Source organism: Octopus sinensis, linkage group LG16, assembly GCF_006345805.1.
Source record: "Octopus sinensis linkage group LG16, ASM634580v1, whole genome shotgun sequence".
Classification (NCBI taxonomy): domain Eukaryota; kingdom Metazoa; phylum Mollusca; class Cephalopoda; order Octopoda; family Octopodidae; genus Octopus; species Octopus sinensis.
The window spans coordinates 14,903,944-14,928,415 of NC_043012.1; the positions used below are offsets into that span (position 1 = coordinate 14,903,944).

The following is a 24,472-nucleotide window of genomic DNA, read 5'->3' on the forward strand; positions in this document are numbered from 1 at the left end:
TGAAGGGTCTCTGGAATAACATTACTCGACAAGGTGTGTAACTTGGAGATCAGGGAATCTCTCCAGGCTGAAATTCTGTTTCTCTACATTGAGAGGTCACAGTTCTGGTACTGCAGATGTATAATTAGAATGTCTTGGAAAGAATCACAAGATGGATTCTTCAAGATGAGCCAATAGGCAGAAGATCTAAGGGCAGACCAAGAATGCGATGGTTGGATAGTATCCAGAATCACAGTTAGTCACACCTAGGAATCCTGCTGAAAAGTATAATGACAATTGCTTCGGAGAGAACCCTTTGAAGTGCTTTAGGTCCCCCCCCCCATGTCCCTGCTAGGGATTGTGGGCAGAGATGGATTGAAACATCAGGCAAACGTTTCCCATTAAATTACACCTTATATACTGTGCCATTAAGCTATCTGTGATCTGCTTGCCTTTGTCAAGTTTGTTGTTTTAGGAATTATGTTTTGGAGTATATAATCTCATCTAGCAAAGGTTTCTTTAATGCTTGTCTTGTTTAAGTAAAAAGTTCCCTCAATATTTTGACTTCATTTGTACTCAGTAGTTGTCCCTGTTGACACATTAGTTAGTAACTATGTTGCGGTGTTGTATTCCTGATCTGTAAGACATCAGTTCTACTTGCGTTACTACAACTGTATGTAAAGTCAGTATTTAAAATGGACCTTTTTGTTCTTTCACTGATCTCTGTCATTGAATTGTGGCCATACTGGGGCACCATTTTCTTGGGTTTAATTGATGACTTTAGGAAAATTAAAAAGTAAAGTGGACCTGGGTGGTATTTGAGCTTTGAGTGTAAAAGGGCTGAACCAAATACTACAAGGTATTTTGTCTGACACTTTAATTCTGCCAGCAACCACCTGCAAAATACTTTATTAAAATGCATTTGGAAATGTCTGAATTTGCAGAACTGTCTAAACCACTTCTTGGAAAATAGGTCAAGAGGTAAAAGCTGGTCGGTGTTAACGTTTCCCAGCATCAGATACTATCATTCTCAAGTGGTGCTTAAATTCATTTCAGTAGGGGCTGAGTATTCAAACTAAAAATTACCCTCCTTAGAATATCATGCTGAAAGTTTCAAGGTAGGAGTGTTGGCCATTCTGGTCTTGTCATCAAAATTTAGGACACACCAAACTGAATTAAATACATGATTATATATAAAGTGCACGTTATCTAAATCCTGCAACTGGCGATATTTCATTTTAGTTTCTCTCATCTGATCTTGTCACTGTTTGAATTTTCTATGTAAAAGAATTTGTAATTACATTTATTCATGATATTTTGAGATAACTATTATGACTGTTAATATGTTCTTTTGTCATGTACCTTTAAATAATCTATTGTTTACATTCCATCTGTAAAATGTGAATGCATCTGTTGTTCAATGTATAACGACCTGGAATTCCTTGCCATTCACTGTCATGTGACCTTGTAACAATAGTGATAGGAATATATTCCTCACTCTATCGTTCTACAGAATTCTGATTCTATTTAATTTAGTTTCTGTTTTGTTTTCTCTTTGATTGACTTTCTAAAACTAAGCCTCTTTCATTGACTTCATGTCATATGGGTAGGTTTCTAAAACTCAGCTACTTTCTAACTACCAGTTAACATTTTAAGAATATGTAAACTACTCACCATCATTAGTTCAATATCCACTTTACCATGCTTGCTCTTCCTTTTAAAGTCTAACCAAATATTTCGGTATGTAACTGGAACTGGCCATTTATGATTTTGTCAGAACTTTTTTAATTGCCATTTTAAAGAGTTCCCAAAGCAGAGTATAACTAACATAAATTATGTTTAATGAAACCCTTCCTATTATCATAATATTCATATTATTATGGTTCAGTTATACCTTTGCAATCTACTTGATCTGCAAATGTTTCTGTTCCTTTCAATTAGCCAATCTCAACATTCAGAAAATTGAAACTCTTAATTAATTGAAATTGTATTAAAAAGAAACAACTTCTCATAATTTTACATCTGAGGAAAGGAAAATCTCATTTGCTTCTAATGTGAAATATCTGTCATTATGACATCATGTTATTTCATTTTCATCCTTGAAATCCAAATAAAGTAGAATTATGCCCGTTTTCCATATCTTGCTTATAAATTTGTTTATCTTTTCTTTTCAATGGTTACAGGTATGATTAGTTGAAGCAGCCATTTTATTTATGCTACTGATGCTCTAGGAAGAACAATAAATATAACAGCTTCTTATTTTCCTTTCCTGTAATGCTGAGCTCTGACTTGGTAGAAGCCCACAAGATTATCCACCATTTTCCCAACAACCTTGATCCCCTTTTTGAATTTAATATTTCTGTTACCCATGGATACATTTGGTCAACCTGAGGCTATAGTATTTTTGAGTTTTAAGTTTCATTTTTTATGATTGTAGGCAAATCAGTTGATGCTAAGCAGTCTGATCACAAACATTTAGATCAAAAATATCAAATTGATATAAACCTTTTTAGATACAAAAATAGACAATAAGAAAAACTGTAGCAGAAACTTCCTGAATGTCAGAGCATCTAACATTTCTCTACAGATGTAGAAACCTGAGGCTAATTCTACTTTGTTTGTTTTTCAAAACATTGCTTGATTCTAGGAAAACAGGAATGGTGACTGAAAGAGTAGGACAGGTTGCTGTTAGAAGATCCATCCTAACCACAGGATATTATGCCTGTTGCATGAGGAACTCTACAGCCAGATATATGTTCATAGACTGTGTGTCAGTGGATAGAAATGGAATCTACCAATATCTGGAAGTCTTATGAACAAGAATTTGGTTGGATAAGGCAAGCCTTATGTGAAAACTTCAAAGTTTGTAGCAAAGTCAGGAAACTAGATAGAAGATGATGGTGGAAGATTAAATAAATGAAAGAAATCTAGTAAGAATTTCTTTGAATGCTACTACATTAGCTTGTCTTGTTTAAGTAAAAGCTCCCTCAATGTTTGAACTTCATTTGCATATACAGCTGTGTGCGTGCGCACATACACGCGAGTACTGTCCAAATCTCCGACCAATCACATGCAGCTAGCTGGCATTCAATTGGCATATCAAGTTTCGCGCATTTTGATTGGGTTTTGGATAGAAAATTCACAAAAAAAGTCACTTCTATTGATTTTTTAATGGCTTTGCGGGGTGACTGGGGAAATGTAAAGATGTGCACGACCACCCTTGGATGGTTTTGAATGACCATAGAAAGTGCGAGCCCTCTAACTGAAAAATTGTGGATTTGTATAAAGGACACACACACACAGACAGACATCTTGCCATTTATATATATAGAGATTTGTACATATTGTTGATACATTAGTAAGTAATTGTGTTACAGCATTAGATTCTTGAATGAAAGAATCAGCACATATGCTGAGCTTTGATAACCTTAGGAGGCCTAGCATAGATACGGGGACCACATGAAGAGGTCTTTAATTAAGAAACAACAACAAATCTATAATTATAAACACAAGCAGTATGATTAAAGCTCTTAATTTCTATTGCTTAACTGTCTTACAGGGAATGGATATGTGTTGTAGTTACTTGGTGGGCGTGAGTTTAACTTGTAGTTCATTCAATTTCTCTCTCTCTCTCTTTGTCTCTTTGTGTGTATATGTAAAAGGGTCCTGAAAGTGTATAAAACTGGAGTATTTCCAATGTAGTACTTATTTTGAGCTTCTGACTATCTACATTCTCAAATTAGAATTTTGAGGAAGATTGAAGTTCCACTGTTGTAGAGAATCCAGGCACATTTCTGTTAAATTCAATTTGTGGGTCTTATGAAGATTAATATGTAATCCAAAAAAGATGATGAAGAAAGAGTTTAGCTCATTTTTAACCATTGGTTACAATTATTTTGGTACCGCTCCTTTTTTTAATACCATTATACATAAATATTTCATGAGGAAAGTTGTGTAATATTTGTGGTGTTTTTTTTTTCCTTCATTAGTGGCATTTCATCAGCCTTGCATCAAAAGATTCACTCTTATATTGGCATAATGTTCACATGGTTGGGAAGCAAACTTAATCACAGAGCCACACCTATTCTGGTTCAAGAGGAATGAGAAAGCAGCATTACAAGCCAGAGAATAAATAATTAATCCAAGAATATTCCTGATATGGACAGCAGAATGAGAACAATCTACTCCTGTGGATTTAATAAAGTATTAGGATAGGAAAAATTCCAAGGACATTTCTGAATGCATGAGAGCCCTTGAAGAAGAATGGAAGGGACAACAACCAAAATGTTGTAACTATAACAGCTGGGATGCAGCTACTAGTTTGAATAGATAAGTGTATAATAAAGGCTGTAATAGTTAAGTGACTATTTCTATAAATAACTGAATGCTGTTTATTACTATTTATACATGTGTAGGGGGCATAGAAGGGGTTTTCATTGTTTGAAATTACTATGTTGGATTAAATGTTTACTTGTTCTCTGCATATTGATCAAAGTTATTTAGATAAAAGAGAAAATGGAAAACTGTGTCCAGACACACTCAGTTTGCTGTGATTTTACCACTGCTTTATACTGACTGATGTTATATTTGTCTTTGCATTATACAGTAGAATATATAGGGTGGGGAGCTGGCAGAATGGTTAGTGCACGCTGGGCAAAATGCTTAACGGTATTTTTCTGCCGCTACGTTCTGAGTTCAAATTCCACTGAGGTCAACTTTGCCTTTCATCCTTTTGGGGTCGATTAAATAAGTACCAGTTACGCACTGGGGTCGATACAATCGACTTAATCCCTTTGTCTCTCCTTGTTTGTCCCCTCTATGTTTAGCCCCTTAAAGTAGTAAAGAAATAAGAGTTGTTAGTGCACCACACTGGCTGCTTCACAGTATTTTGTCTGTCTTTAGATTCTCAGTTCGAATTCTGCTGTGGTTGAATTTGCTTTTCATCCTTTAGGGACCGATAAAATAAGTACCAGTTGAGCACTGGGGTTGATGCAATCGACTTACCCCCTACTCCAAACATGCTGGCCTTGTGCCAAAATTTGAAACCATTATAAAGCATAATTGTTAGCATACCAGACAAACAGAGGCACACAAATATATACATATATGTGTGTATATATATATATTAATTATTTATTAATTTATATGTATGTATGGAGTGTTAGGTGTGATGTATGGAAATTGAATATTGAGAAGGAAAGGCGTGAGAATTTTGGAAAAAATCTTTATTTCTTCATATACGCTATGGGCTTCTTTCAGTGTCTATCTACCTAATCCACTCGCAACGCTTTGGTTGGCCCGGGGCTGTAGTAGAAGACACTTGTCCAAGGTGCCACGCAGTGGGACTGAACCCGGAAACGGCCACTCCTGCGCCTTGTGTATGTATACACATACACACTCACACACATTTACACGCACCCACACATATATTTACACACACACACAGTGGAAGGGGAATAATACCGAAGATAGAGTAACACGCTTTTTTATTTATGCTTTTTGCAGCTTTGATAAAAAAAAAGTACACACACGCACACACGTATCCATGCGTGTGTACCATTGTTTGTTTCCGCCACCGTTTGACATCCGGTGTTGGTTTGTTTACGTCCCCGTAACCTCGCTGTTCGGCAAAAGAAGTGTATGGAATCGATTTATTATTAGACTAAATGTTTGAAAGCAATGCCTCAAACGTGTCTATAGTCGAAAGACTGAAATGAATTGTTAAAAAAAAATTAAAGATAGATAAGATATCCATGTCATTCTCGCAAATTAATTTTTAGCCTTGTCAATTGAAGTCGGGGCTATGTCACGTGACCCGTTCGTTGTGAAGCATCGAAATGTGGTTGGGTGGTGCGAGTGGTGAGAGTTACCTGCCCCTGCGCATGAGGATCTGCTCTGAGCGGAAGTTGTCAGAATGGAAGCGAAAATGGCAGCTGGAGACAAAAACAATTTACCTTATGCATTGCCTGATCTTTCGGCGCTTACGGAAGCCGAAAAGCTTCAGGTGATGGCAGTTGTACAGCGAGCCAAGGTAGGTGAAAACCAAGAATATCATTATCCTATTCGATTCGTGTAAATCGTTCCTTATCAAAGGCTAAGTAATCCCGTGCTGCTGTAATTTTCTTTCTCTCTCTCCCATGAAATTCTCCCGTTCTTTGCAGGATTCTTTTACCGTCTAATTAATATCACCTGCTTTTTTCATTTTATTTATAAACATTGATAATGTTTAGTATTTTTGGTATTATCTTTTGTTTTGCTTTTTGTGTTCCATTCCGACCCATTCCTATCCGTTGATCGCTGGTAGCTCTGATCATTCCGTGCTACTCATTATTAATAAAACGCATTCTCCTTTCGTCCAGCATTTATGGAAACGAATGATTTCTGATGTGTAAATTGCTTGATGGAATTCTTGGAAAGCTAAATGCGTAAATCAAATGTTCGGTGATGCTTATATCTCCGACCGTTTGTTGTTCTCCATCTGCCCCTCCTCCACTTCGTTCCTCGCAGACAACAATTTTGCTGTCAACACATTCAAAAGTCGCCTCATTACGACTGCAAACAGAAATTTCACAATCTTTCATTATTCCACTAACTTTTTCACCAATTGTCCAAATACTTCGAAGCTGTCCTTTATTTTCTGCTTCACATTTATTCTCAACTTAGTTTTTTGTTTCAAGATAAATTTTACTACCGAAGCTAATTTATGTATTGAGAAGTCAGATGTTTACTTCATGATATCCTATTGGAAGTTTATAGACCCATCAAATCACTATTACCATCATCATAATTTCTATCACCATACTACTATTACTACTTACATTATTGGTCGTGAAAAGATTTTTTTTTTTCCGCTTTTTTTCTCATGCATATTTTCGTTGTTTCTTTGCTCTACACAACTTGCGATATAATTCTTAGTCTGCTTCTATCGATGCGCTCCAATTAGTCTTCTGCTAAGATCTACTCTGTCGCACACATTTCTTTCTCTATTCATTTTTTTTCCCTGTGTAGTTAATGTGATTGTACCTCTTACTGGTCATATATGGTTTTGTTGTTTAACTCCCACCCCACATCAAGTCAGTATTGCTGATCGTGCAAACCGATGATCGAAGACGTTCTATCCGTGACCATCTCGTAATATAGTGCATTTGCATCTTTTATATATATATATATATATATATATATATATAGGTGATAAATAAAAATATATGCATACATACAAACATATATGTACGTACCTACATCTACATGTATATATACATGCATATGTATATATATAATGACGTTAGTGTATGATCTGAGAGAATGTTGCTGCTGTTTCTAGCAGTCGAGCTACCACAGAAACGCCTTCATTGGTTTTGACTAATAGTGTTTATTTATTCAGTTTAGACGGAAACTGGTACTGAATAGCACAAACAGACTGTCTAGTCTCTCAGCTTTACTAAATCCATCCATTCATTCATTATAAAACACATCACTTTCCTTTCTCTCTCTCGCATATTCAATTATCTACTGATTACCACAAAACTTTTCTTATTAACAATTAAATTTGATAAAAATCCAGACGATTAGTTATTTGATAATCAAAATATACTTTTGTTTTTACATTTATTTATCGATTGAAATTAAAGGGAAACTTCATTATTACCATCGTTTTTCTGCTGCTAGGCGGGTTTTTTTAATTTTTTTAAGTATATTGTTTAGTGGTAAGCAGTTGCGTTTAATTAACATCTATACTTTCTAATATCACTACTTATTAATTCTTTAATGAAACTGTCAGTGTTGATTTGTAAAGAGAACATGGATTACTAATGTTAAATTGAATAACTGCAATAAACGTAGCGTGAAATATTTCGCTGTAATTAATCTGTGTGTAATATGAATAAATATTATTAAGGAAGTTATTGCGGATTATTTTTGAATGCTTCAACTTTAGATGTCTGATCTAAGAAATGAGTCATTAATTCTTGAGAATATTTTTATTTTTGTAGATCGTGACTAAGTGGGTGCTATATTCATTTTATTTACATATTAATTATAGATGTCAGTTGTTGAACCGAGAAGGATTTTTAGCTATTCAGTATTTTCTTTTTTGTAGTCTTTGAACTGGTTCAATCAGCAATCTTTTTCTCTGTTATCGCTAAAGATTTCGAGGCCCTGTTAGGAATTGAACTTGCGACATGACAATTAGGAACAGATTGAATGAACTGGAAACTGATTGGCTGAAATTCTGTACAAATCAAAATAAAAAGCACAAAGAATTTTGGGGAAATATATTTCGTATAAGGAACTTCAATCTTTTATCTGTTACTTGTTTCAGTCGGCCATGCTGGAGCAGCACCTTGAAGAATTTTTAATCAAATTAATCACCTCCAGTACTTTTTTTTTTAAAGCCTAGTACTTATTCTATCGGTTTCTTTTGCTGAACCGCAAAGTTACGGGAACAAACACACCAGCACTGGTTGCCAAGTGGTGATGGTGGTGGTGGTGGGAGACAAACACAGGTACAAAGGCACACACACATATATATATATACATATATACGACTTCTTTCAGTTTCCGTCTACCAAATCCACTCAAAAGGCTTTGGTCAGCCTGAGGCTATAGCAGAAGACACTTACCCAAGGTGCCACGCAGTGGGACTGAACCCGGAACCGTGTGGTTGGGAAGCAAACTTCTTTCCACACAGCAACACCTGTGCCTATGTTCTAAAATATTTTCAAAAATAATTTTACAATAAGTATTCCGTGACAAAACTATTGTTCAGCAGAACTACAAGTTGTATGGTGGTTCAATAAACCAGTGCCGTTAAAGAGGATTCATTCATAAAACATATTTCTAAATTATTTTTGTACTCGGCATATTTATTTGTTTACTTGAGTATAGTGCAGTTTTGAATATAATGTCACCTTTTGCCTTTTGTATATTTAAAAAAAAAATATTTATGTAATTTTGGCCTTGGTGCTTTTGTATTGAATTTCTTGCCTTACACATAAGTAAATGCAGTATGTTAACATTGTGTGAATGTGAACTTGCACAGGTGTTCAACTAATGCAAGCAAGGTAAAACAAATGCTTACTATATGTTCAATGGACACTTAGCAAGTTATTATTATTATTTTTTTTTTTTTGCAATTATAAAATGAAAAATAGTAATATGTATAAATTTGCATAGATATGAATATTTATATAATTATAAATAAATGTAGATTATATCGTTATAGATAATTATAATTTTGAGGGGATTCAATATTATTCGCTAGTTAACTGCAACAGCAAATGTATGCTGTACTTGTATTTAGGGGGAGAATAGAGGACATAAATCAATTTTGTTAACAATTAACATTTAATAAGTACATTCATTGTACAACTCTATCATACTAGTTTAAGCAGTCAGTTTGCACTATATTGTCAAACCATTTTTATAGTATTCTAAAGGATTGGAAATCAATCTCTGATTGTTTGTGCATTTACAAAGGATTAACAGAATTAGTGGATCAGTTATGTTAATTACCTGACCTAATTAACTCTAAAGGTAGTTCATATTAAGCGCAGAGGTTCTGATTTGATGAATGATTTAAAACATTTCTGTTTGTATAGAGGATATCTGTTTACATTTAACGAACTTTGCTAGGCATCTTAATGACACCAGCATCATATATGAATGGGGTACTTTGACAGTAACTGTAGCTAGATAAGTTAGCATGGTTACTCTAAGCACTGATAAAATATCAGTGCTTCAATTCTCCAGCTAAGGCAGTGTTTCTCAACCTTTTTACCCTTGTGTAGCCCTTAAAATAAATTGCATGTCTCAAGGAACCCCTGCACAAAAAAAAATTATATACCGTATCTTTCTCAATTATTTTTCATCGTAGTTCATGTGGTAAATATTATATATATATATATATATATATATATATATATGTGTGTGTGTGTGTGTGTGTCTGGTGGTTATATTTTTTGATAACATAATAGGTTAGATAGGATGATGTTTATATTACAATAACCAATAATATGTTGTGCGTGTATAGTAATATTATGATCATGGAATTAGCATTAGCTTATCTCACTCTTTCTCACGGAACCCCTAGGAACCTTTTGTGGAACCCAGAGGTTCCAGTTGAGAAATGCTGCTCTGATGTATTTAGTATCTACTGACTCAATCTGCCTAGCTCTAAATTGTTATCATGGTGAGGTATTGGCATTAGTAGACTGGAAGTTTGCAGTGCAGAGTTCAAATCTTAATGGGCTTATACATATGATAAACCAGGTTTATTACATCATTATCACATCAAAATCAAATTCAATGACTGGCGTCTGTGCTAGTGGGGTGCAAAGAGCACCATACGAGTGTGATCATTGACAGAGCGGCTAACCGGTTTCCATGCCAGTGGCACTTAAAAGGCACCATTCAAGCGTGATTGTTACCAGCGTCGCCTTACTGGCACTTGAGCCCCGTGCTAGTAGAGCACCATCCGAGCGTGATCGTTACCAGCATCACCTTACTGGTACCTGTGCCGGTGGCATGTGTAAAAGATTCGAGCGAGGTCGTTGCCAGTACCGCCTGACTGGCCCCTTTGCCGGTGGCGCGTAAAAAGCACCCACTACACTCTCGGAGTGGTTGGTGTTAGGAAGGGCATCCAGCTGTAGAAACTCTGCCAGATCAAGATTGAAGCCTGGTGCAGCCATCTGGTTTGCCAGTCCTCAGTCATTCGTCCAACCCATGCTAGCATGGAAAGCGGACGTTAAACGATGATGATGATTATGTTAAAATAGATTTAACGTAATAACTGTTTGACAGAGAATTGAGGAAACCAAAAGTGGATTGTATATGTTTTTTTTTTTGTGTTTTTCATATGATTACTGAACCCTGTGTGGTTAAAAAATTTAATGAATGGAAAGTAGATTCGAATTGACATAGAAGAATTAAAACCAAGAAAGTGTTTTTAGATGAACAAGAGATCAATACAGTACACTTGTGTAGTAATGTTATGACTAAGTGGAAGGCGGCAAGTTGGCAGAATCTTTAAGATGCCAGGCGAAATGCTGAGCGGCATTTCATCCATCTATATACTCTGAGTTGAAATTTCACTGAGATCAACTTTGCCTTTCATCCATTCATGGTCAATAAAATAAGTACCTATTTCTTTACTACCCACAAGGGGCTAAACACGGCGGGGACAAACAAGGACAGACAATCTGATTAAATCGATTATATCGACCCCAGTGCGTAACTGGTACTTATTTAATCAACCTCGGTGGAATTTGAACTCAGAACATAGCAGCAGACGAAATACCGATAAGCATTTCATCCACCACGCTAATGCTTCTGCCAACTCGCCGAAATAATTTTAAAAAATAAGTACCAGTGGAGCACTAGGGTTGATGTAATCAACTTATCCCCCTCCCCCCAAATTTCTGGCCTTGTGTCAAAATTTGAAACCATTATTATGACTAAATGGCTAAATTAGTAGTGAGTGAAACAACCAAGTGAAGAAAATTCTACATTCTACAAAATAGCAGAGGGAGGACTAAAAGACTAGATGAAACAGTTTAGTCACTTGGTCGGTACTTACATCATTGTAAATGGTAATGAAAGTAAATATTTGTGTCATGCCAGGCACTAGTGTGATAAAGTACTTTGTTTCCTCACTGTTATATATTTTGAGATGTCCAATGAAGTTAATCAGCCCTATTGTTGTTAGTTCCTTCTTGAGCCATGCCTGGCTCATAAGGGTCGGTTTCCCGGTTTCTTGGCGTATAGGTTCCCCACTTGGACAGGACGCCGGTCCATCGCAGGTGAGGTGCAAGATGCAGGAGGAAAGAGTGAGAGAAAGTCGTGGCAAAAGAGTCAGCAGAAGTTTTGCCATTACCTTCTGCCGGAGCCGCGTGAAGTTTAGGTGTTTCGCTCATAAACACACACATCATCCGATCTGAGATTCGAACCTGCGATCCCTCGACCGCGAGTCCCTGCTCTAACCACTAGGCCATGTGCCTCTGCAATCAGCCCTATTAAGATCAGATACTTATTCCTATTGGTTATACAAATGAAAAGAAAGAATTAAATATTCTGCTTGACAGTCACCAAGTGTAAAAATTCTTCCAGGTACTTCAAATCAACAAAGTGGTTAGTTCTGGAAGTTTTCCAGAGCACTTTTGAGCTACATTTCATTGCCTCTAATGCTTCAATATTTTGTTCGTTAGGAATGTACCCCGACCTATGGAAGTTTGCAACAGTGTTTTTCCATCTCCAAAACTAACTCATGTCTTTTATTTTGTCAACTTTCAACATCTCAAAGCTAATGCATGTAATCATAAACAACCCCAAATATACTTTTGTGATTAGTCAAAATCTACAAAAGATAACCACTGAAGTGTGTCTGGCCCAATATACTATACATGAGGAATATTTGAAGGAAGCAATTGCCCCAGCTCCCCTTCAGGGTTGGCGAAAGCGATGTGGTGGACAATGAAAAACCTGGCTGATGACGGTCAAGGCTGATCTGGAACCCAACCTAGGCCCCTATATCTACAGCATTCGCCGCTGGCATAAGGAGTGGTTGGAGATCACGTGGTCGTTAGCCTCAGATCGCCAGGCCTGGTCGGCGTTTGTGAGAGATGCAGCATTGAGGATGAATGAAGCCAGCTCAACCCACCCCGGGTGAATGCTGTAAGAAGAAGAAGAAGAATATACTATGCTCTCTTTTGAAGTTTCATTTTAGGAGATGCAGGAAGGATCAGTTTTAATGCAAACTCCTCTTTACGTACATAATATAGTTAAAACCATGATTCACTAAAACACCATCAAATTGTATCCGTTTGCTAAGTCAGACAATATTTGAAAACCTCCGCTTTAAGCATTACCTCCCACATAAGTTCCTTTCCTCATTTAGTGCATAGCCCTTTCCTTAAAAGTATTTACCTTAAAAATGCTCTACCCCAATATTACATTGCATTGAAAAAAAATAACTCCTAGTACTGTCTTTATAAACTACCCCAAATGCCATGCCCCTTGTTTGAACTTGCTTTTTTTCTCACTTAATGCCACCCCTGATTAAATATACTTCATGTGACATTTGGGAGAAGCCTATTTAATTAGAGGTAGCTTCTAATTAAATACTCACACTGTCTCTCTAATCACCTTTAAACACTTTCTTTTCTAACCTCAACTCCTTACCTGCTCATGTTTCTTTGTCAAGCCTGAAGTTGTCAAGTCAAACATTAACTATATTAATTAATCCATTTACCTAATTAAGGTTCTTTGGCTTACTACATTCAGTATGCTGGTGCCCACTTTACCATTAACTATATTGTGTTATCTTACTTTCCAAGTTCAAAAGAAATAAAGTATTCTATGCTTATGTCTCTATACATTTAAAATTTTTGTAAAATCCGGCATTTTGCCAGTGAGATTGTGTAAGGTTTGTGTCACACTTTAGAGATTATTTACAACTTTTAGTAGGCTGGTTTCTCTTTACTCTTTTTACTCTCTCTTTTACTTGTTTCAGTCATTTGGCTGTGGCCATGCTGGAGCACCACCTTTTAGTCGAGCAAATCGACCCCAGGACTTATTCATTGTAAGCCTAGTACTTATTCTATCGGTCTCTTTTGCCGAACCGCTAAGTTACGGGGACGTAAACACACCAGCATCGGTTGTCAAGCGATGTTGGGGGACAAACACAGACTCACAAACATATACACACATACATATATATATATATATATATATATATACATACACATATATACAAGGGGCTTCTTTCAGTTTCCATCTACCAAATCCACTCGCATGGCTTTGGTCGGCCCGAGGCTATAGTAGAAGACACTTGCCCAAGGTGCCACGCAGTGGGACTGAACCCGGAACCATGTAGTTGGTAAGCAAGCTACTTACCACACAGCCACTCCTACGCCTATTTCATTATTTCCGTACTGGCATTTGTTGGATGGATTATCACAGTCCAAGTCAACCCCTTTTCAGAGTTATAGCTTTTTAAAGCAGGTTGGAGGACCATGTCATTCTGGTACCTTTCATTTGGCAGGGTTTTGATGGCTGGATACCCTTCTTCAAAGCACTTTGTAGGGTACACAGTGCATTTCATTATGGCTCCAGCACTAGTACGGTTGCCTTGTTCACCTACACGAATGAAGTCCTTTCTACTCAATGCTTCTCCTATCTCCATTCAAGGCAAGCATGACTGAAAGGAGGAATAGATGAGTATGGGTGTGATGGCTGAGCCAAGAAATAGAATGGAAAGGGAGGATGTAAAACAGGTGTCCATAGGGACCCTGGGGGTCCACCGACCCAATGTAATAAGTTGGGGGTCCATGGTAATTTTTCAGGTGCTATGAAAAAATTGTGCTTCAGACCAGTAAAGTTTATGTGCAGTAAATTGGTTACACATCCATTTCGCACAAAACATTTTGACAATTTTTATATGAGTCCTACTATTTAATTATAAAAATATAAGATTTTTAAAACATTGGGGCTATGGGGGTCTACCCGAGCAAAATAGGAATCAAAGGGATCCTTAGGTAAAAAATGGTTGAGAACTCCCCATGTAATAGAAGAGAGAATGTGATAAATAGTTATGTGTTGGCAAGAAAAGGAGTTATAGACGAGGTGGAGAGTGATGTAAGCCATCGATGAGTTGTGTAATCTATGTCAACAGTATGAGAGAGAGAGAGAAGTTGAAGGCTAGCAATAATGATGAGAGAGCGAGAGCGAGTAAGTGATGTATAGTATTGAAGCTGGGTGATGGTGAGAGAGGATGGTTGGTATCAGTGAAGAGTGACATGGGTGGCAGTGGAGAAAGAATGATGATCAACCCTCCTCCCTTGTTACCGCAGCTATGATGCCAGCTGATGGTGGGTGGGGGACAACTAAATACAGACAGATTTATTGCCATCTTTGTTAATGTGAGGCCAAGCGAGAGTTAAGAAGAGTTTAGTGGAATTGATAGAAGACCTAAATATTAAATAAATGTTCCAGCCTCCCTTATCATTACCAGTAGTTTAACAACTGTTTTTGCCATTCTTGCATGGTTGGAAAGATCTTCTGTGGTTCCAGGTGTCACCACTCATTACAGTTCGTCTTCATAAGGATCAGCAATATACCTGTTTCTTTACTACCCACAAGGGGCTAAACACAGATAGGACAAACAAGAATAGACAAACGATTTAAGTCGATTATATTGACCCCAGTGCATAACTGGTACTTATTTAATCGACCCCGAAAGGATGAAAGGCAAAGTCGACCTTGGCGGAATTTGAACTCAGAACGTAGCAGCAGATGAAATACTGCTCAACATTTCGCCCGGTGTGCTAACGTTCCTGCCAGCTCGCCACCTTATATACCTTTAAATATACCTTTAAAAGGGAGATGTATATGATTCACTTTCAATTGGGGGATTTCATTCCTTTTTTTTTAAAGCAACTCAAAATTGCATATCCAAAAGAAAATACTGATTTTTAGTGATAGAATTACAGAACAATAAAATTAGGGGTATACTGATGAGTTCCAAGTATTTATCTACTCGGTACAAATGGTATAGACATTCTCAAAGAAATAACAGATGTTGGATACAAATGTAGCATGATTTTAAAGTGGAAAATACACAAAAATAGAGATAGATTTAGAGTTGAAATGAGTTAATTAGGTTAGGTTCGTTAAACAGTCATAATTGAAATGTGTATTAATGTACTGTAAATTACAAACCTATGCAACCCGTACTGGCATGTTAAAAATAGTCGTTCAATAATAAAGATGTTTGGGTTGGTATCCTTTTAGAGTTTACTATGAGAGTAGTAGCAGGTTTTTCATAGAGTAACGAATGTGATGGAAATTGTTCTGCTAAACTTGGCCTCATGGTCAAGTTCTACCCAGAAGTTTCAAATCTCAGTTTCAAGTTGAAATTATTCTTATCAGCATATTGATGAAATCCTTACAACTGGGAATTTTCAAAGATTTCATGTTAATCATCATCATATGTCTGTTCCATGCTTGCATGGGTCCAAGGATTGCATCATGCTCCAGTTTCTACTTTGGCTGGATGCCCTTCTTAATGCCAACCACTTCATAGAGTGCACTGGATGTTTTTTTGTGCTACTAGCACTGGTGAAATTGCCATGCAGCTAGCAAGACTACAATTGCTGAGGTGGTGGAGGTGGGTGCAACTTTATACTACAAGAATGAGGAGTAGAGAAGGGTAGGGTACCAGAGAAAAGGGCCAGAGCAGAATGGATTTCTTGCTGTAAAGGTGCAACATAACTAGTCACATTGTAGAAGTGAAGGGGGGAAGTAATGAGGTATAGCTGGAAAGTGCTAAAAAAAAAAAGTTTGGTGAGGTGTGAGATTGGATTGGCCTTCAAGGTTTCGAATAATTTGTAATTTTGCATGTCTGCTCAGATTACAAAATATCAAAGGTATTTTATATTCGTTTTCTGTGCTTCTATGGATTCAGTTTCTTATTTCTTTATTGCTCACAAGGGGCTAAACATAGAGAGGACAAACAAGGACAAAGGGATTAAGTCAATTACATCGACCCCAGTGTGTAACTGGTACTTAATTTATTGACCCCGAAAGGATGAATGGCAAAGTCGATTTAGGTGGAATTTGAACTCACAACGTAATGGCAGATGAAATACCGCTAAGCATTTCTGCCAGCTTGCCACCTTAATCCAGTTTCTATTTTCTCTTATGTTTATCCATAGCCTAATCTTTGTCATTATATGTTGTGAATATTTATATAAAATTTAATTGTTGAATTCACATTTTCTATTGAATTTGGGATTCCATCTCTTTAAAATCTTTTCTCCTTGCAACTTGATGCTACTGTCAGTTCTCTTGCAGCTACCAAATTCCATTACACACTATCCCCTTACAATTCTCTCTCATTCTCACAACATATAATGGCAGAATTTGTCAGCATGCTAACAATTGTGATAGCTTGCTACTTAATAATAATAATCCTTTCTACTATAAGTACAAGGCCTGAAATTTTGGGCAAAGAGGGTCTAGTTCATCACGTTCAACCCCAGTGTTTCACTCTGGTACTTAATTTATCGACCCCAAAACAATCAAAGGCAAAGTTGACCTTGGTGAAATTTGAACTCAGAGCATAAAGATGGACAAAATGCTACTAAGCATTTCACTCAGCATGCTAACGATTCTGACAGCTTGCTACTTTAATAATGATAATAATAACTGGCTGGACCTGTGAAAAATTAATGGAAAACATAAAAAATGTAAGCATCTGTAAACAGTGTGCTGTTACCATGAGAAATGTTTGTATATTATGACTGTCTGTCTTTACGTTCTGAGTTCAAATTCTGTTGAGGTTGACTTTACCTTTTGTCCTTTTGGGGTCAATAAATTAAGTACCAGTTGTGTACTGGGGTCGATCTAATCAATCGGCCCCCTCCCCACAAAAATTTAAAACCTAGAAAAGTATATTGTAACAGTTACAGAATATAGAAAGTAATGTAACACCAATGACTATATAATCCAACCAAAATATCTCAGTTACACAAACGTAAATGGAATTACTATTTAACCTTGAAATACATCGTACATATTCAAAGAACCTTGGTTTAGTGGTATGGAACGTTCTTCTGGTATTCTTTTCTTTTACTTGTTTCAGTCATTTAACGGTGGCCCTACTGAAGCACCACCCTTCAGTTGAAGGAATTTGACCCCTGGACTTAGTCTCTGTAAGCCTGGTGCTTATTCTATCAGTCTCTTCTGCTGAACAGCTAAATTACAGGGATGCAAACACACCAACATCGGTTGTCAAGCAATGGTGGTGGTGGTGGTGGTGGTGGGACAAACACAGACACACATATATACATACATATATATGTATATATATATGATAGGCTTGGAGGTAGTGGTGATGCTGGCTGGTGCGATTTTGTGGCTTGCTGGTATGCCAAGAGAGATCCAGTGAGTCCCTAACTGGTTCCCTGATCTTGAAGGTTAAATGATTGTGTGGCGGTGGTCTTCCTTACAGTACTTCATGGTAGACAATATTTTGTGTGTATTTCACACCACATTTTTGGCCGTGTCTGTTATCCCATTTGAGTGTCATAACTCTTACTTTGATATTGTTCATAGCTCGTGCTCTTGAAAATGCAACAGAGAAAATACTGGTTGAGGCAAATGTATTCCAACTTTTTCAAATGTTTGCCCTTGAGCCTTATTGTCATTGAATATGCAAGTCGAAGTGGAAACTGAAGTCTGTTTAATGTGAATGGGATATTTGCATCACTTGGGCTAAGTTTAATTCTGGGAATTAGAACTGCACGACCTTTGTTGAGGCCTGTTACCAATGATACCTCTGCACAATGTTCATCAAGTTTTTGCACTTTCATGTGAGTTCCATTACCTAATCCTTGATTGATTGAAAGATTTCTTAGCAAAATAAAAAAGCACCTACTTTTAAGTTGAGGCGATGAGGAAGAATACTGGATGGAGTGAGTTTATGATATCAAATGGATAGTTCTGAACCTCCTCTTCATTATTGCAGGACACTGAATCTGTGCTTAAGTACGTTTTAAGGGCCTCTGGTATAATATTAAGAACTTTTTCATTTATTGCAAGACTGTCAGAATTTTTAGGAGATAAAATTACTCGTTTTTCCATTTCTTCTGATGTGCAGTTGTTGAAAATTTCTGGGTACAAATGTAACAGTTGAAATGCAAAAGCACAAAATAATAAATGGATTTATGAATGAAAATTTGGTAAATGCGTTTATCTCCACCACACGACACTTATTGCAAACATGTTTTAACTAACCTAAACTATACACACATACAAATACATTCATATATATATATATGTCTGGAGTTGTAGCTGTAATTCAAAAGGGCCAGCTTTGTCATATTCTGTGTGAGGCTGAATCTCCCTGAGAGCTATGTTAATGTTATGCATGTCTGTGGAGTACTCAGCCATTTGTGAGTTAATTTTATCCTCGTGTGGTAATGAAAGGTGAAATTGACGGCCAATATTTGCTGCGTCTATGAATCTGTGTATCAACTTTTCTTTGGATTTATGTATCTCCCTTTCTCTCTTTCACTTTGTGTCCCTCTTCTCTCCTGCTTTTTATTTAACAATGTGTATATGTATCTCACTGTCTCTTTCACTCTCTCACTTTTCTCTCTCTCTCACTCTTTCCTTCTCTCTTACGTCTTCTCTGAAACATTTAAGAACACAGAACGAACGCTGTCACTACTCATTGTCTCTTTCACTCTCTCTCTTCCTCTCTGTCCTTCTCTCTCTTGCTTTGCCACTTCTTTGAAGTAAGTGTGACGCACACAACAGGTACGTACAAAAACAAAAAGCATATTTTTAATATTATTGATAATACCAACAACAACAACAGTATGTTCGATGCATTACTACACGTTTTTCAAGCTTATCTTCAAATTAACTACATTTTGCTTCTGTGTTAAAGAAATTACTTTGTTGTTACTCAACCCGCTACAAATAGCAGTTAAATCTTCCACAAATTAGTCCCCACCATCTTAAAAAGACACTTTGGATAATGGTGGATGGGGGCAGAAAAGCTGATCTTGGTTGGAATGCTTTTGATCATAGTTCACTCAGGGTTGGTGGGGGGGGGGTGCATTTCTAAACAGCATAAACAGATGGTCTCACAAACCTGATCTTATGGGCTGTTTTACTTTCAAGTTCTTTTATCTTCTAATTGTTTTAGTTATTGGGTTGTGGCCATGCTGGGGCACTGCTTTGAATGCAATAATCAAAGAAATGGACCTCAGTCCTTTTTTTTAAAAAACCTTGTACTTATCAGTTTCTTTTGCCAAACTTCAAAGTTATGAGTGATGTAAACAAACCAAAACAGGTTGTTAAGGGCTGGTAGGGAACAAACACTGATGCACATGCACACACACACACACAATGGGGTTTCTATCTACCAAATCCACTCACAAGGCTGTGGTTGGCCTGGGGCTATAGTGACTGACACTTGCCTAAGGGTGCTGCATAGACGAACTGAACCCCAGACCCTATAGTTGGGAAGCAAACTTCTCAGCCACACAGCTACTCCTATGGCTTTCATACATTTTTCTATAAAGACGCATACATTATTAAGTTTTATTAAAGATGAGTAGTTGCACTTTAGGTACCAATCACAGTGAAGTGACATGGAAACTAATTGAATGTAATAAGCAAACAGCTCCAATCAATACTTGAGAAATGGATGATGCTAATTAATTTTTTCTTTTTCCATTAAGATTTTGTCTCTTAATAGTAAGGAAGAGTCTCTTGTAAACAAGACTCTTGGACGCTGATCCATTCATTTCTCTCTCCCTCCCTCCCTCCCCTCTCCCCCTCTCTCTCACAGATTTTAAATGGATCTCCTATGGCTGTTTGTTTCTTAAAGACTTTGGTTGATTGTTAGTCTCCTTTTACCTGATTCAGTCTTTTGACTGTGACCAAGCTGGAGCACTGCCTTGATGGGTTTTATTGAACAAGTCAATCCCAGTACTTATAAGCTTGGTACTTATTCCTGCCAGTCTCTTCTTGTTGAACTGCTAAGTTATAGTAATGTAAACAAACCAACACCAGTTGTCAAGCAGTGGTGATGCAGTAAAAACAAAATGCACATAGGTATATATATATATATTGTGGAAGATCTGATAAAATGGATATGTTTCTTTATTACCCACAAGGGGCTAAACATAGAGGGGACAAACAAGGACAGACAAACAAATTAAGTCGATTACATCGACCCCAGTGCGTAACTGGTACTTAATTTATCAACCCCGAAAGGATGAAAGGCAAAGTCAACCTTGGCGGAATTTGAACTCAGAACGTAGCAGCAGATGAAATATGGCTACGCATTTCGCCTGGCGTGCTAACGTTTCTGCCGGCTCCAGCCTTATTTTTTGATTCCACATTAGCCTCCAGAACATTGATTTAAATACATGTAAATACCCTCTTGTAAGTTAGAGAATTAGTCCCTTTTGAGTCAGACCTCCTTAATTTAGTTACCAACATTAGATTCTGTAAGTACCACATCTACTTTCAAAACTAAATTGAATCAATATAATCCAACCCATGCCAGCATGGAAAGCAGACATTAAATGATTCTGATCAGAGACACTCATACAATGGGCTTCTTTCAAATCTACTAACAAGGTTGTGGTTAGTTCCGAGCTACAGTGGAAGACACTTGCCCAAGGTGCCACATAGTGGGACTGAACCCAAGACCACATGGTTGGTAAACAAGCTTCTTGCCACACCTTCACCTAAAGCCAAGTCTCTTTAACTTTTACTAATGTTTGCAGATCATTTCCAATTTTGTTTCATTCTATTAAAACCTGTTAATTTACAAAAAATAGAAAAATAAAAGTTGCTTCTTTCTCTTATATACACTTTGTGGCAGATGTCAGCTTTTCTATATTGTTTATGTTTTCATGTTTAACCGAATTGCTTTTGTTAAATAATAATGAATGGTAAATTGGCTGTTGCTCTAAAATGCCGAAATAACCACAGGATATATTTATAGTAAATAGAACAGTTGTCAGGATGTAATTTTGTTGGTAGAAGGGAACTGATAAAAAAGAAAAGTCTGCTGTAAAGGCCATCAAGTGTTATCTACTACAGAAATGTGTGTGTGATTTATTTATAGATAGATAGATACACACATGTCCATGGTAAAAGTAGTTGGAGTGTTATTTGAATATCATTGGAAAACTGCTTCTGGCTGACTCTAATTGACTATTTCTACTTCCATTCTTTGATTAATTAAAATTTTTCTTTTCTAATTATGTTTCTTACTCTTATTTGTCCTTTTGTGCTCTGAGTGATTACTTTAATGAGTAAAGACAGTTTCTTGTGTGTTGCTTGCTTTAGCATTCACATTACTTTATCAAATGTAATGCTTATTTATTGACATTGTTTTGAATTTATCCTGCTTTCACTTGTAGCTCCAAGATTTCGATGACGTGATTTTAAAAATGACATTGTAGGATAGGTGTGAAAGGCTGGGTCTGGCCAGTTAGAACATAAACAGGTAGAATAATTAGGCCAGATATGGCCGGTTGGTTTAAATGCTACTGTGTTATAGCTTTTCTTTTTATACCAGCTTCACTAATCATAAAGAAAACTTGTGTTCAACAAAGGCTAAATTCATATTTAATTCTTTCAGGTTTTAATGATTAGAACACTAATTAAATTTCGGGCTAATCAAGATTTTGGAGGAGTTTGGGAAAATATCTATAACTTTATATTTTAGCATATTATGTTGGTGTTGCTGACCAACTAAAATCACATGAAATTTTAGTTTAAATCTGACTACTTTAGTACAGATGTAGTTGTTACTTAGTATTTATCATAGAAATTTTGAAAGCATTATTTATCTATAGTTTTTTCATAGTGATTAATATATAGTTCAAAGTTATGGTGTATAAAACATTTATACACCTTAAAGGTTTCCTCTCGTAAGTAGCTACTATATTTAAGGTATAGTGTTAAAATTAGTAGATTTCTGAGTCTAGTTTTATTGTATAAGCTATACAAACATTGCACTTTGATTAGTTGTATCTTGGAATTATAGTGAGGAATTATAAAAAGTTTCATTATTAAAAGACAAAACATGGTTTTTAAAGCTGAATTTTCTTTATTGACTTTGATAGATAATTGATAACAAGTGTTTGTTCCGAGGTTGTGTGCTGAGAGTTAATGTAATTAGCTAATAAAAAAAAATAACGGAGGAAGTCAGCATAACTCAAAAAGAAATTAGAAATGATAATTATTAGCAATTTTGATGCCGACCTACCTGAATCTGCCCTGATTCTATGACGCAAACTCCCTGTTTCAATATTCTCTTAATTGAAATTTTCCATTAGAATTTTAGGCTAATTTGTTGCAAACATCAGCTTATCAAGCTATTTTAATAAATTATTTATTTTCAATTTTAAGATTTCAGAAATATAGTAACAAAAGGGTTAATGTAAATTCCAAAATTCATGAGAATATTTTTACATTTAAAAAAAAAAATTCAAGTTTAAATTTCTTTTGAATTTTATTTTTGGTTGTTTCTTAATGTTTTGATGAGTTGTCTTAGCTTTTGATGAGAGGAAATATATCAAGTGAAAATACAACTCTGTGTCAGCCCTTGTTCTCTTTCTATTCGGATAAAGCAGAATAGTATGACAGCAACTAATTATCTACTACTAAAAATTAACACTGAAACATGTCTCTTTCAATTTGATCATAATTATTTGAATTACACCTTAGTATTTCATTTGTGTTGGTTTAAAAAGAAAATTGACGAAAGGTAGAAAGGTGAAGGTGAACAGGTAGAGGATTAGTATTATAGATAACTTTCCCTATCTTCAAGTAAAAGTAGATGAATTTACATAAAATAGAAATTCAAACAAAGACATCAATGCAGGATTAATGCCAAGATGGTTTTATTCCATTAAATCACAGAATGTGAAAATCTGTTCCTTTTGTTGGGCAGTAAAAAACCTGATGATGATCAACAACAAAAAGTTAATGTTGCATATAAAAAAACAAAAAAGCTTCAGTTTCTATTTTAAGAACTTGTTTAATGATGGCTTGTTAATTATAGATATGATATCACTATTTTCTGAAGTTCGTTAATGAAACGTATTTGTGTGTATATATATCTCAATCATCGTTTAACGTCTACCTTCCAAGCTGGTATGGGTTGGACGGTTTGACTGGATCTGGCCAAGCAGAAGACTGCACCGGACTTTTGTGTCTGTTTTGGCAAGGTTTTCATGGTTGGTTGCCCTTTCTAACACCAACCACCCAGCAGAGTGGATCATATATATATGAGAACTTGTTGCAAACAAACTTATAAGGGCTGGTCTCTTAGTTCAGAGCATTCAACTGGAATTTAAGAAGTATAGGGTTTGATTTTCCATCTTCTAAACGATATTTACCTGATTTTCTAACCTGTCTTCAAAGCTATTCTGCGTTCAAGTATTCCTTTATTTTCTGTATTTATATATTTATTTATTAAGCTTTTCAAGAAAAGGGGTGATAGCGATTTTGAAGTTTTGGTCTATTGGCTATAGTCTGATAAAAGCAATTAGGCTAAAACAGTGAAGTCATTGTCACCCGTTTTGTTATAAAAGCATAATAAACATGTACTTTACTGAAAAGCATTGAATATGTTTCCATTTTAATGTTAAATTGTTTTTGTTATAGCACAGAAACAAACGTGTGTGTTTGTATGTGTATGTATGTGTTTGTATGTGTATGTATGTATAGTACAGCACAAAGTGGAAGTTATTGAAACCAGGGATAATAATGCTTAAGAAAGGCGCTCTAAGCAATTGCAATAATTACGGAATAAATCTGCTGTCTGTTTTCTTACAAACTGTTCTGCAGTGACCTCCTTACCTGCTTAAAGAAGGTGGTTAATGAAGATCTATGATGGGAACCGGTGGGATTCAGGAATGGAGGGTTGTGAGTGAACAAATTGTCATGTTTGGCAACATTG

The 24,472-nt window shown here is 36.2% G+C and overlaps 1 protein-coding gene across 5 annotated transcripts in view; it reads left to right on the forward strand.

Annotated features, from left to right (window-relative positions):
• The window catches only part of LOC115220397 (oxysterol-binding protein-related protein 11), a 158,821-nt gene that overhangs the window by 53,387 nt on the left and 80,962 nt on the right, over positions 1-24,472 (forward strand). Inside the window, exon 1 of one of the 5 annotated variants that reach the window (XM_036509897.1) lies at positions 5,854-6,010. The exons of the other annotated variants lie outside the window; for them this stretch is intronic. Coding sequence (XP_036365790.1) covers positions 5,894-6,010 — 117 coding nt within the window. The 5' untranslated portion in view covers positions 5,854-5,893. Of the gene's footprint in view, positions 1-5,853; positions 6,011-24,472 lie in introns of those variants that run through there. 5 annotated transcript variants of the gene reach the window in all.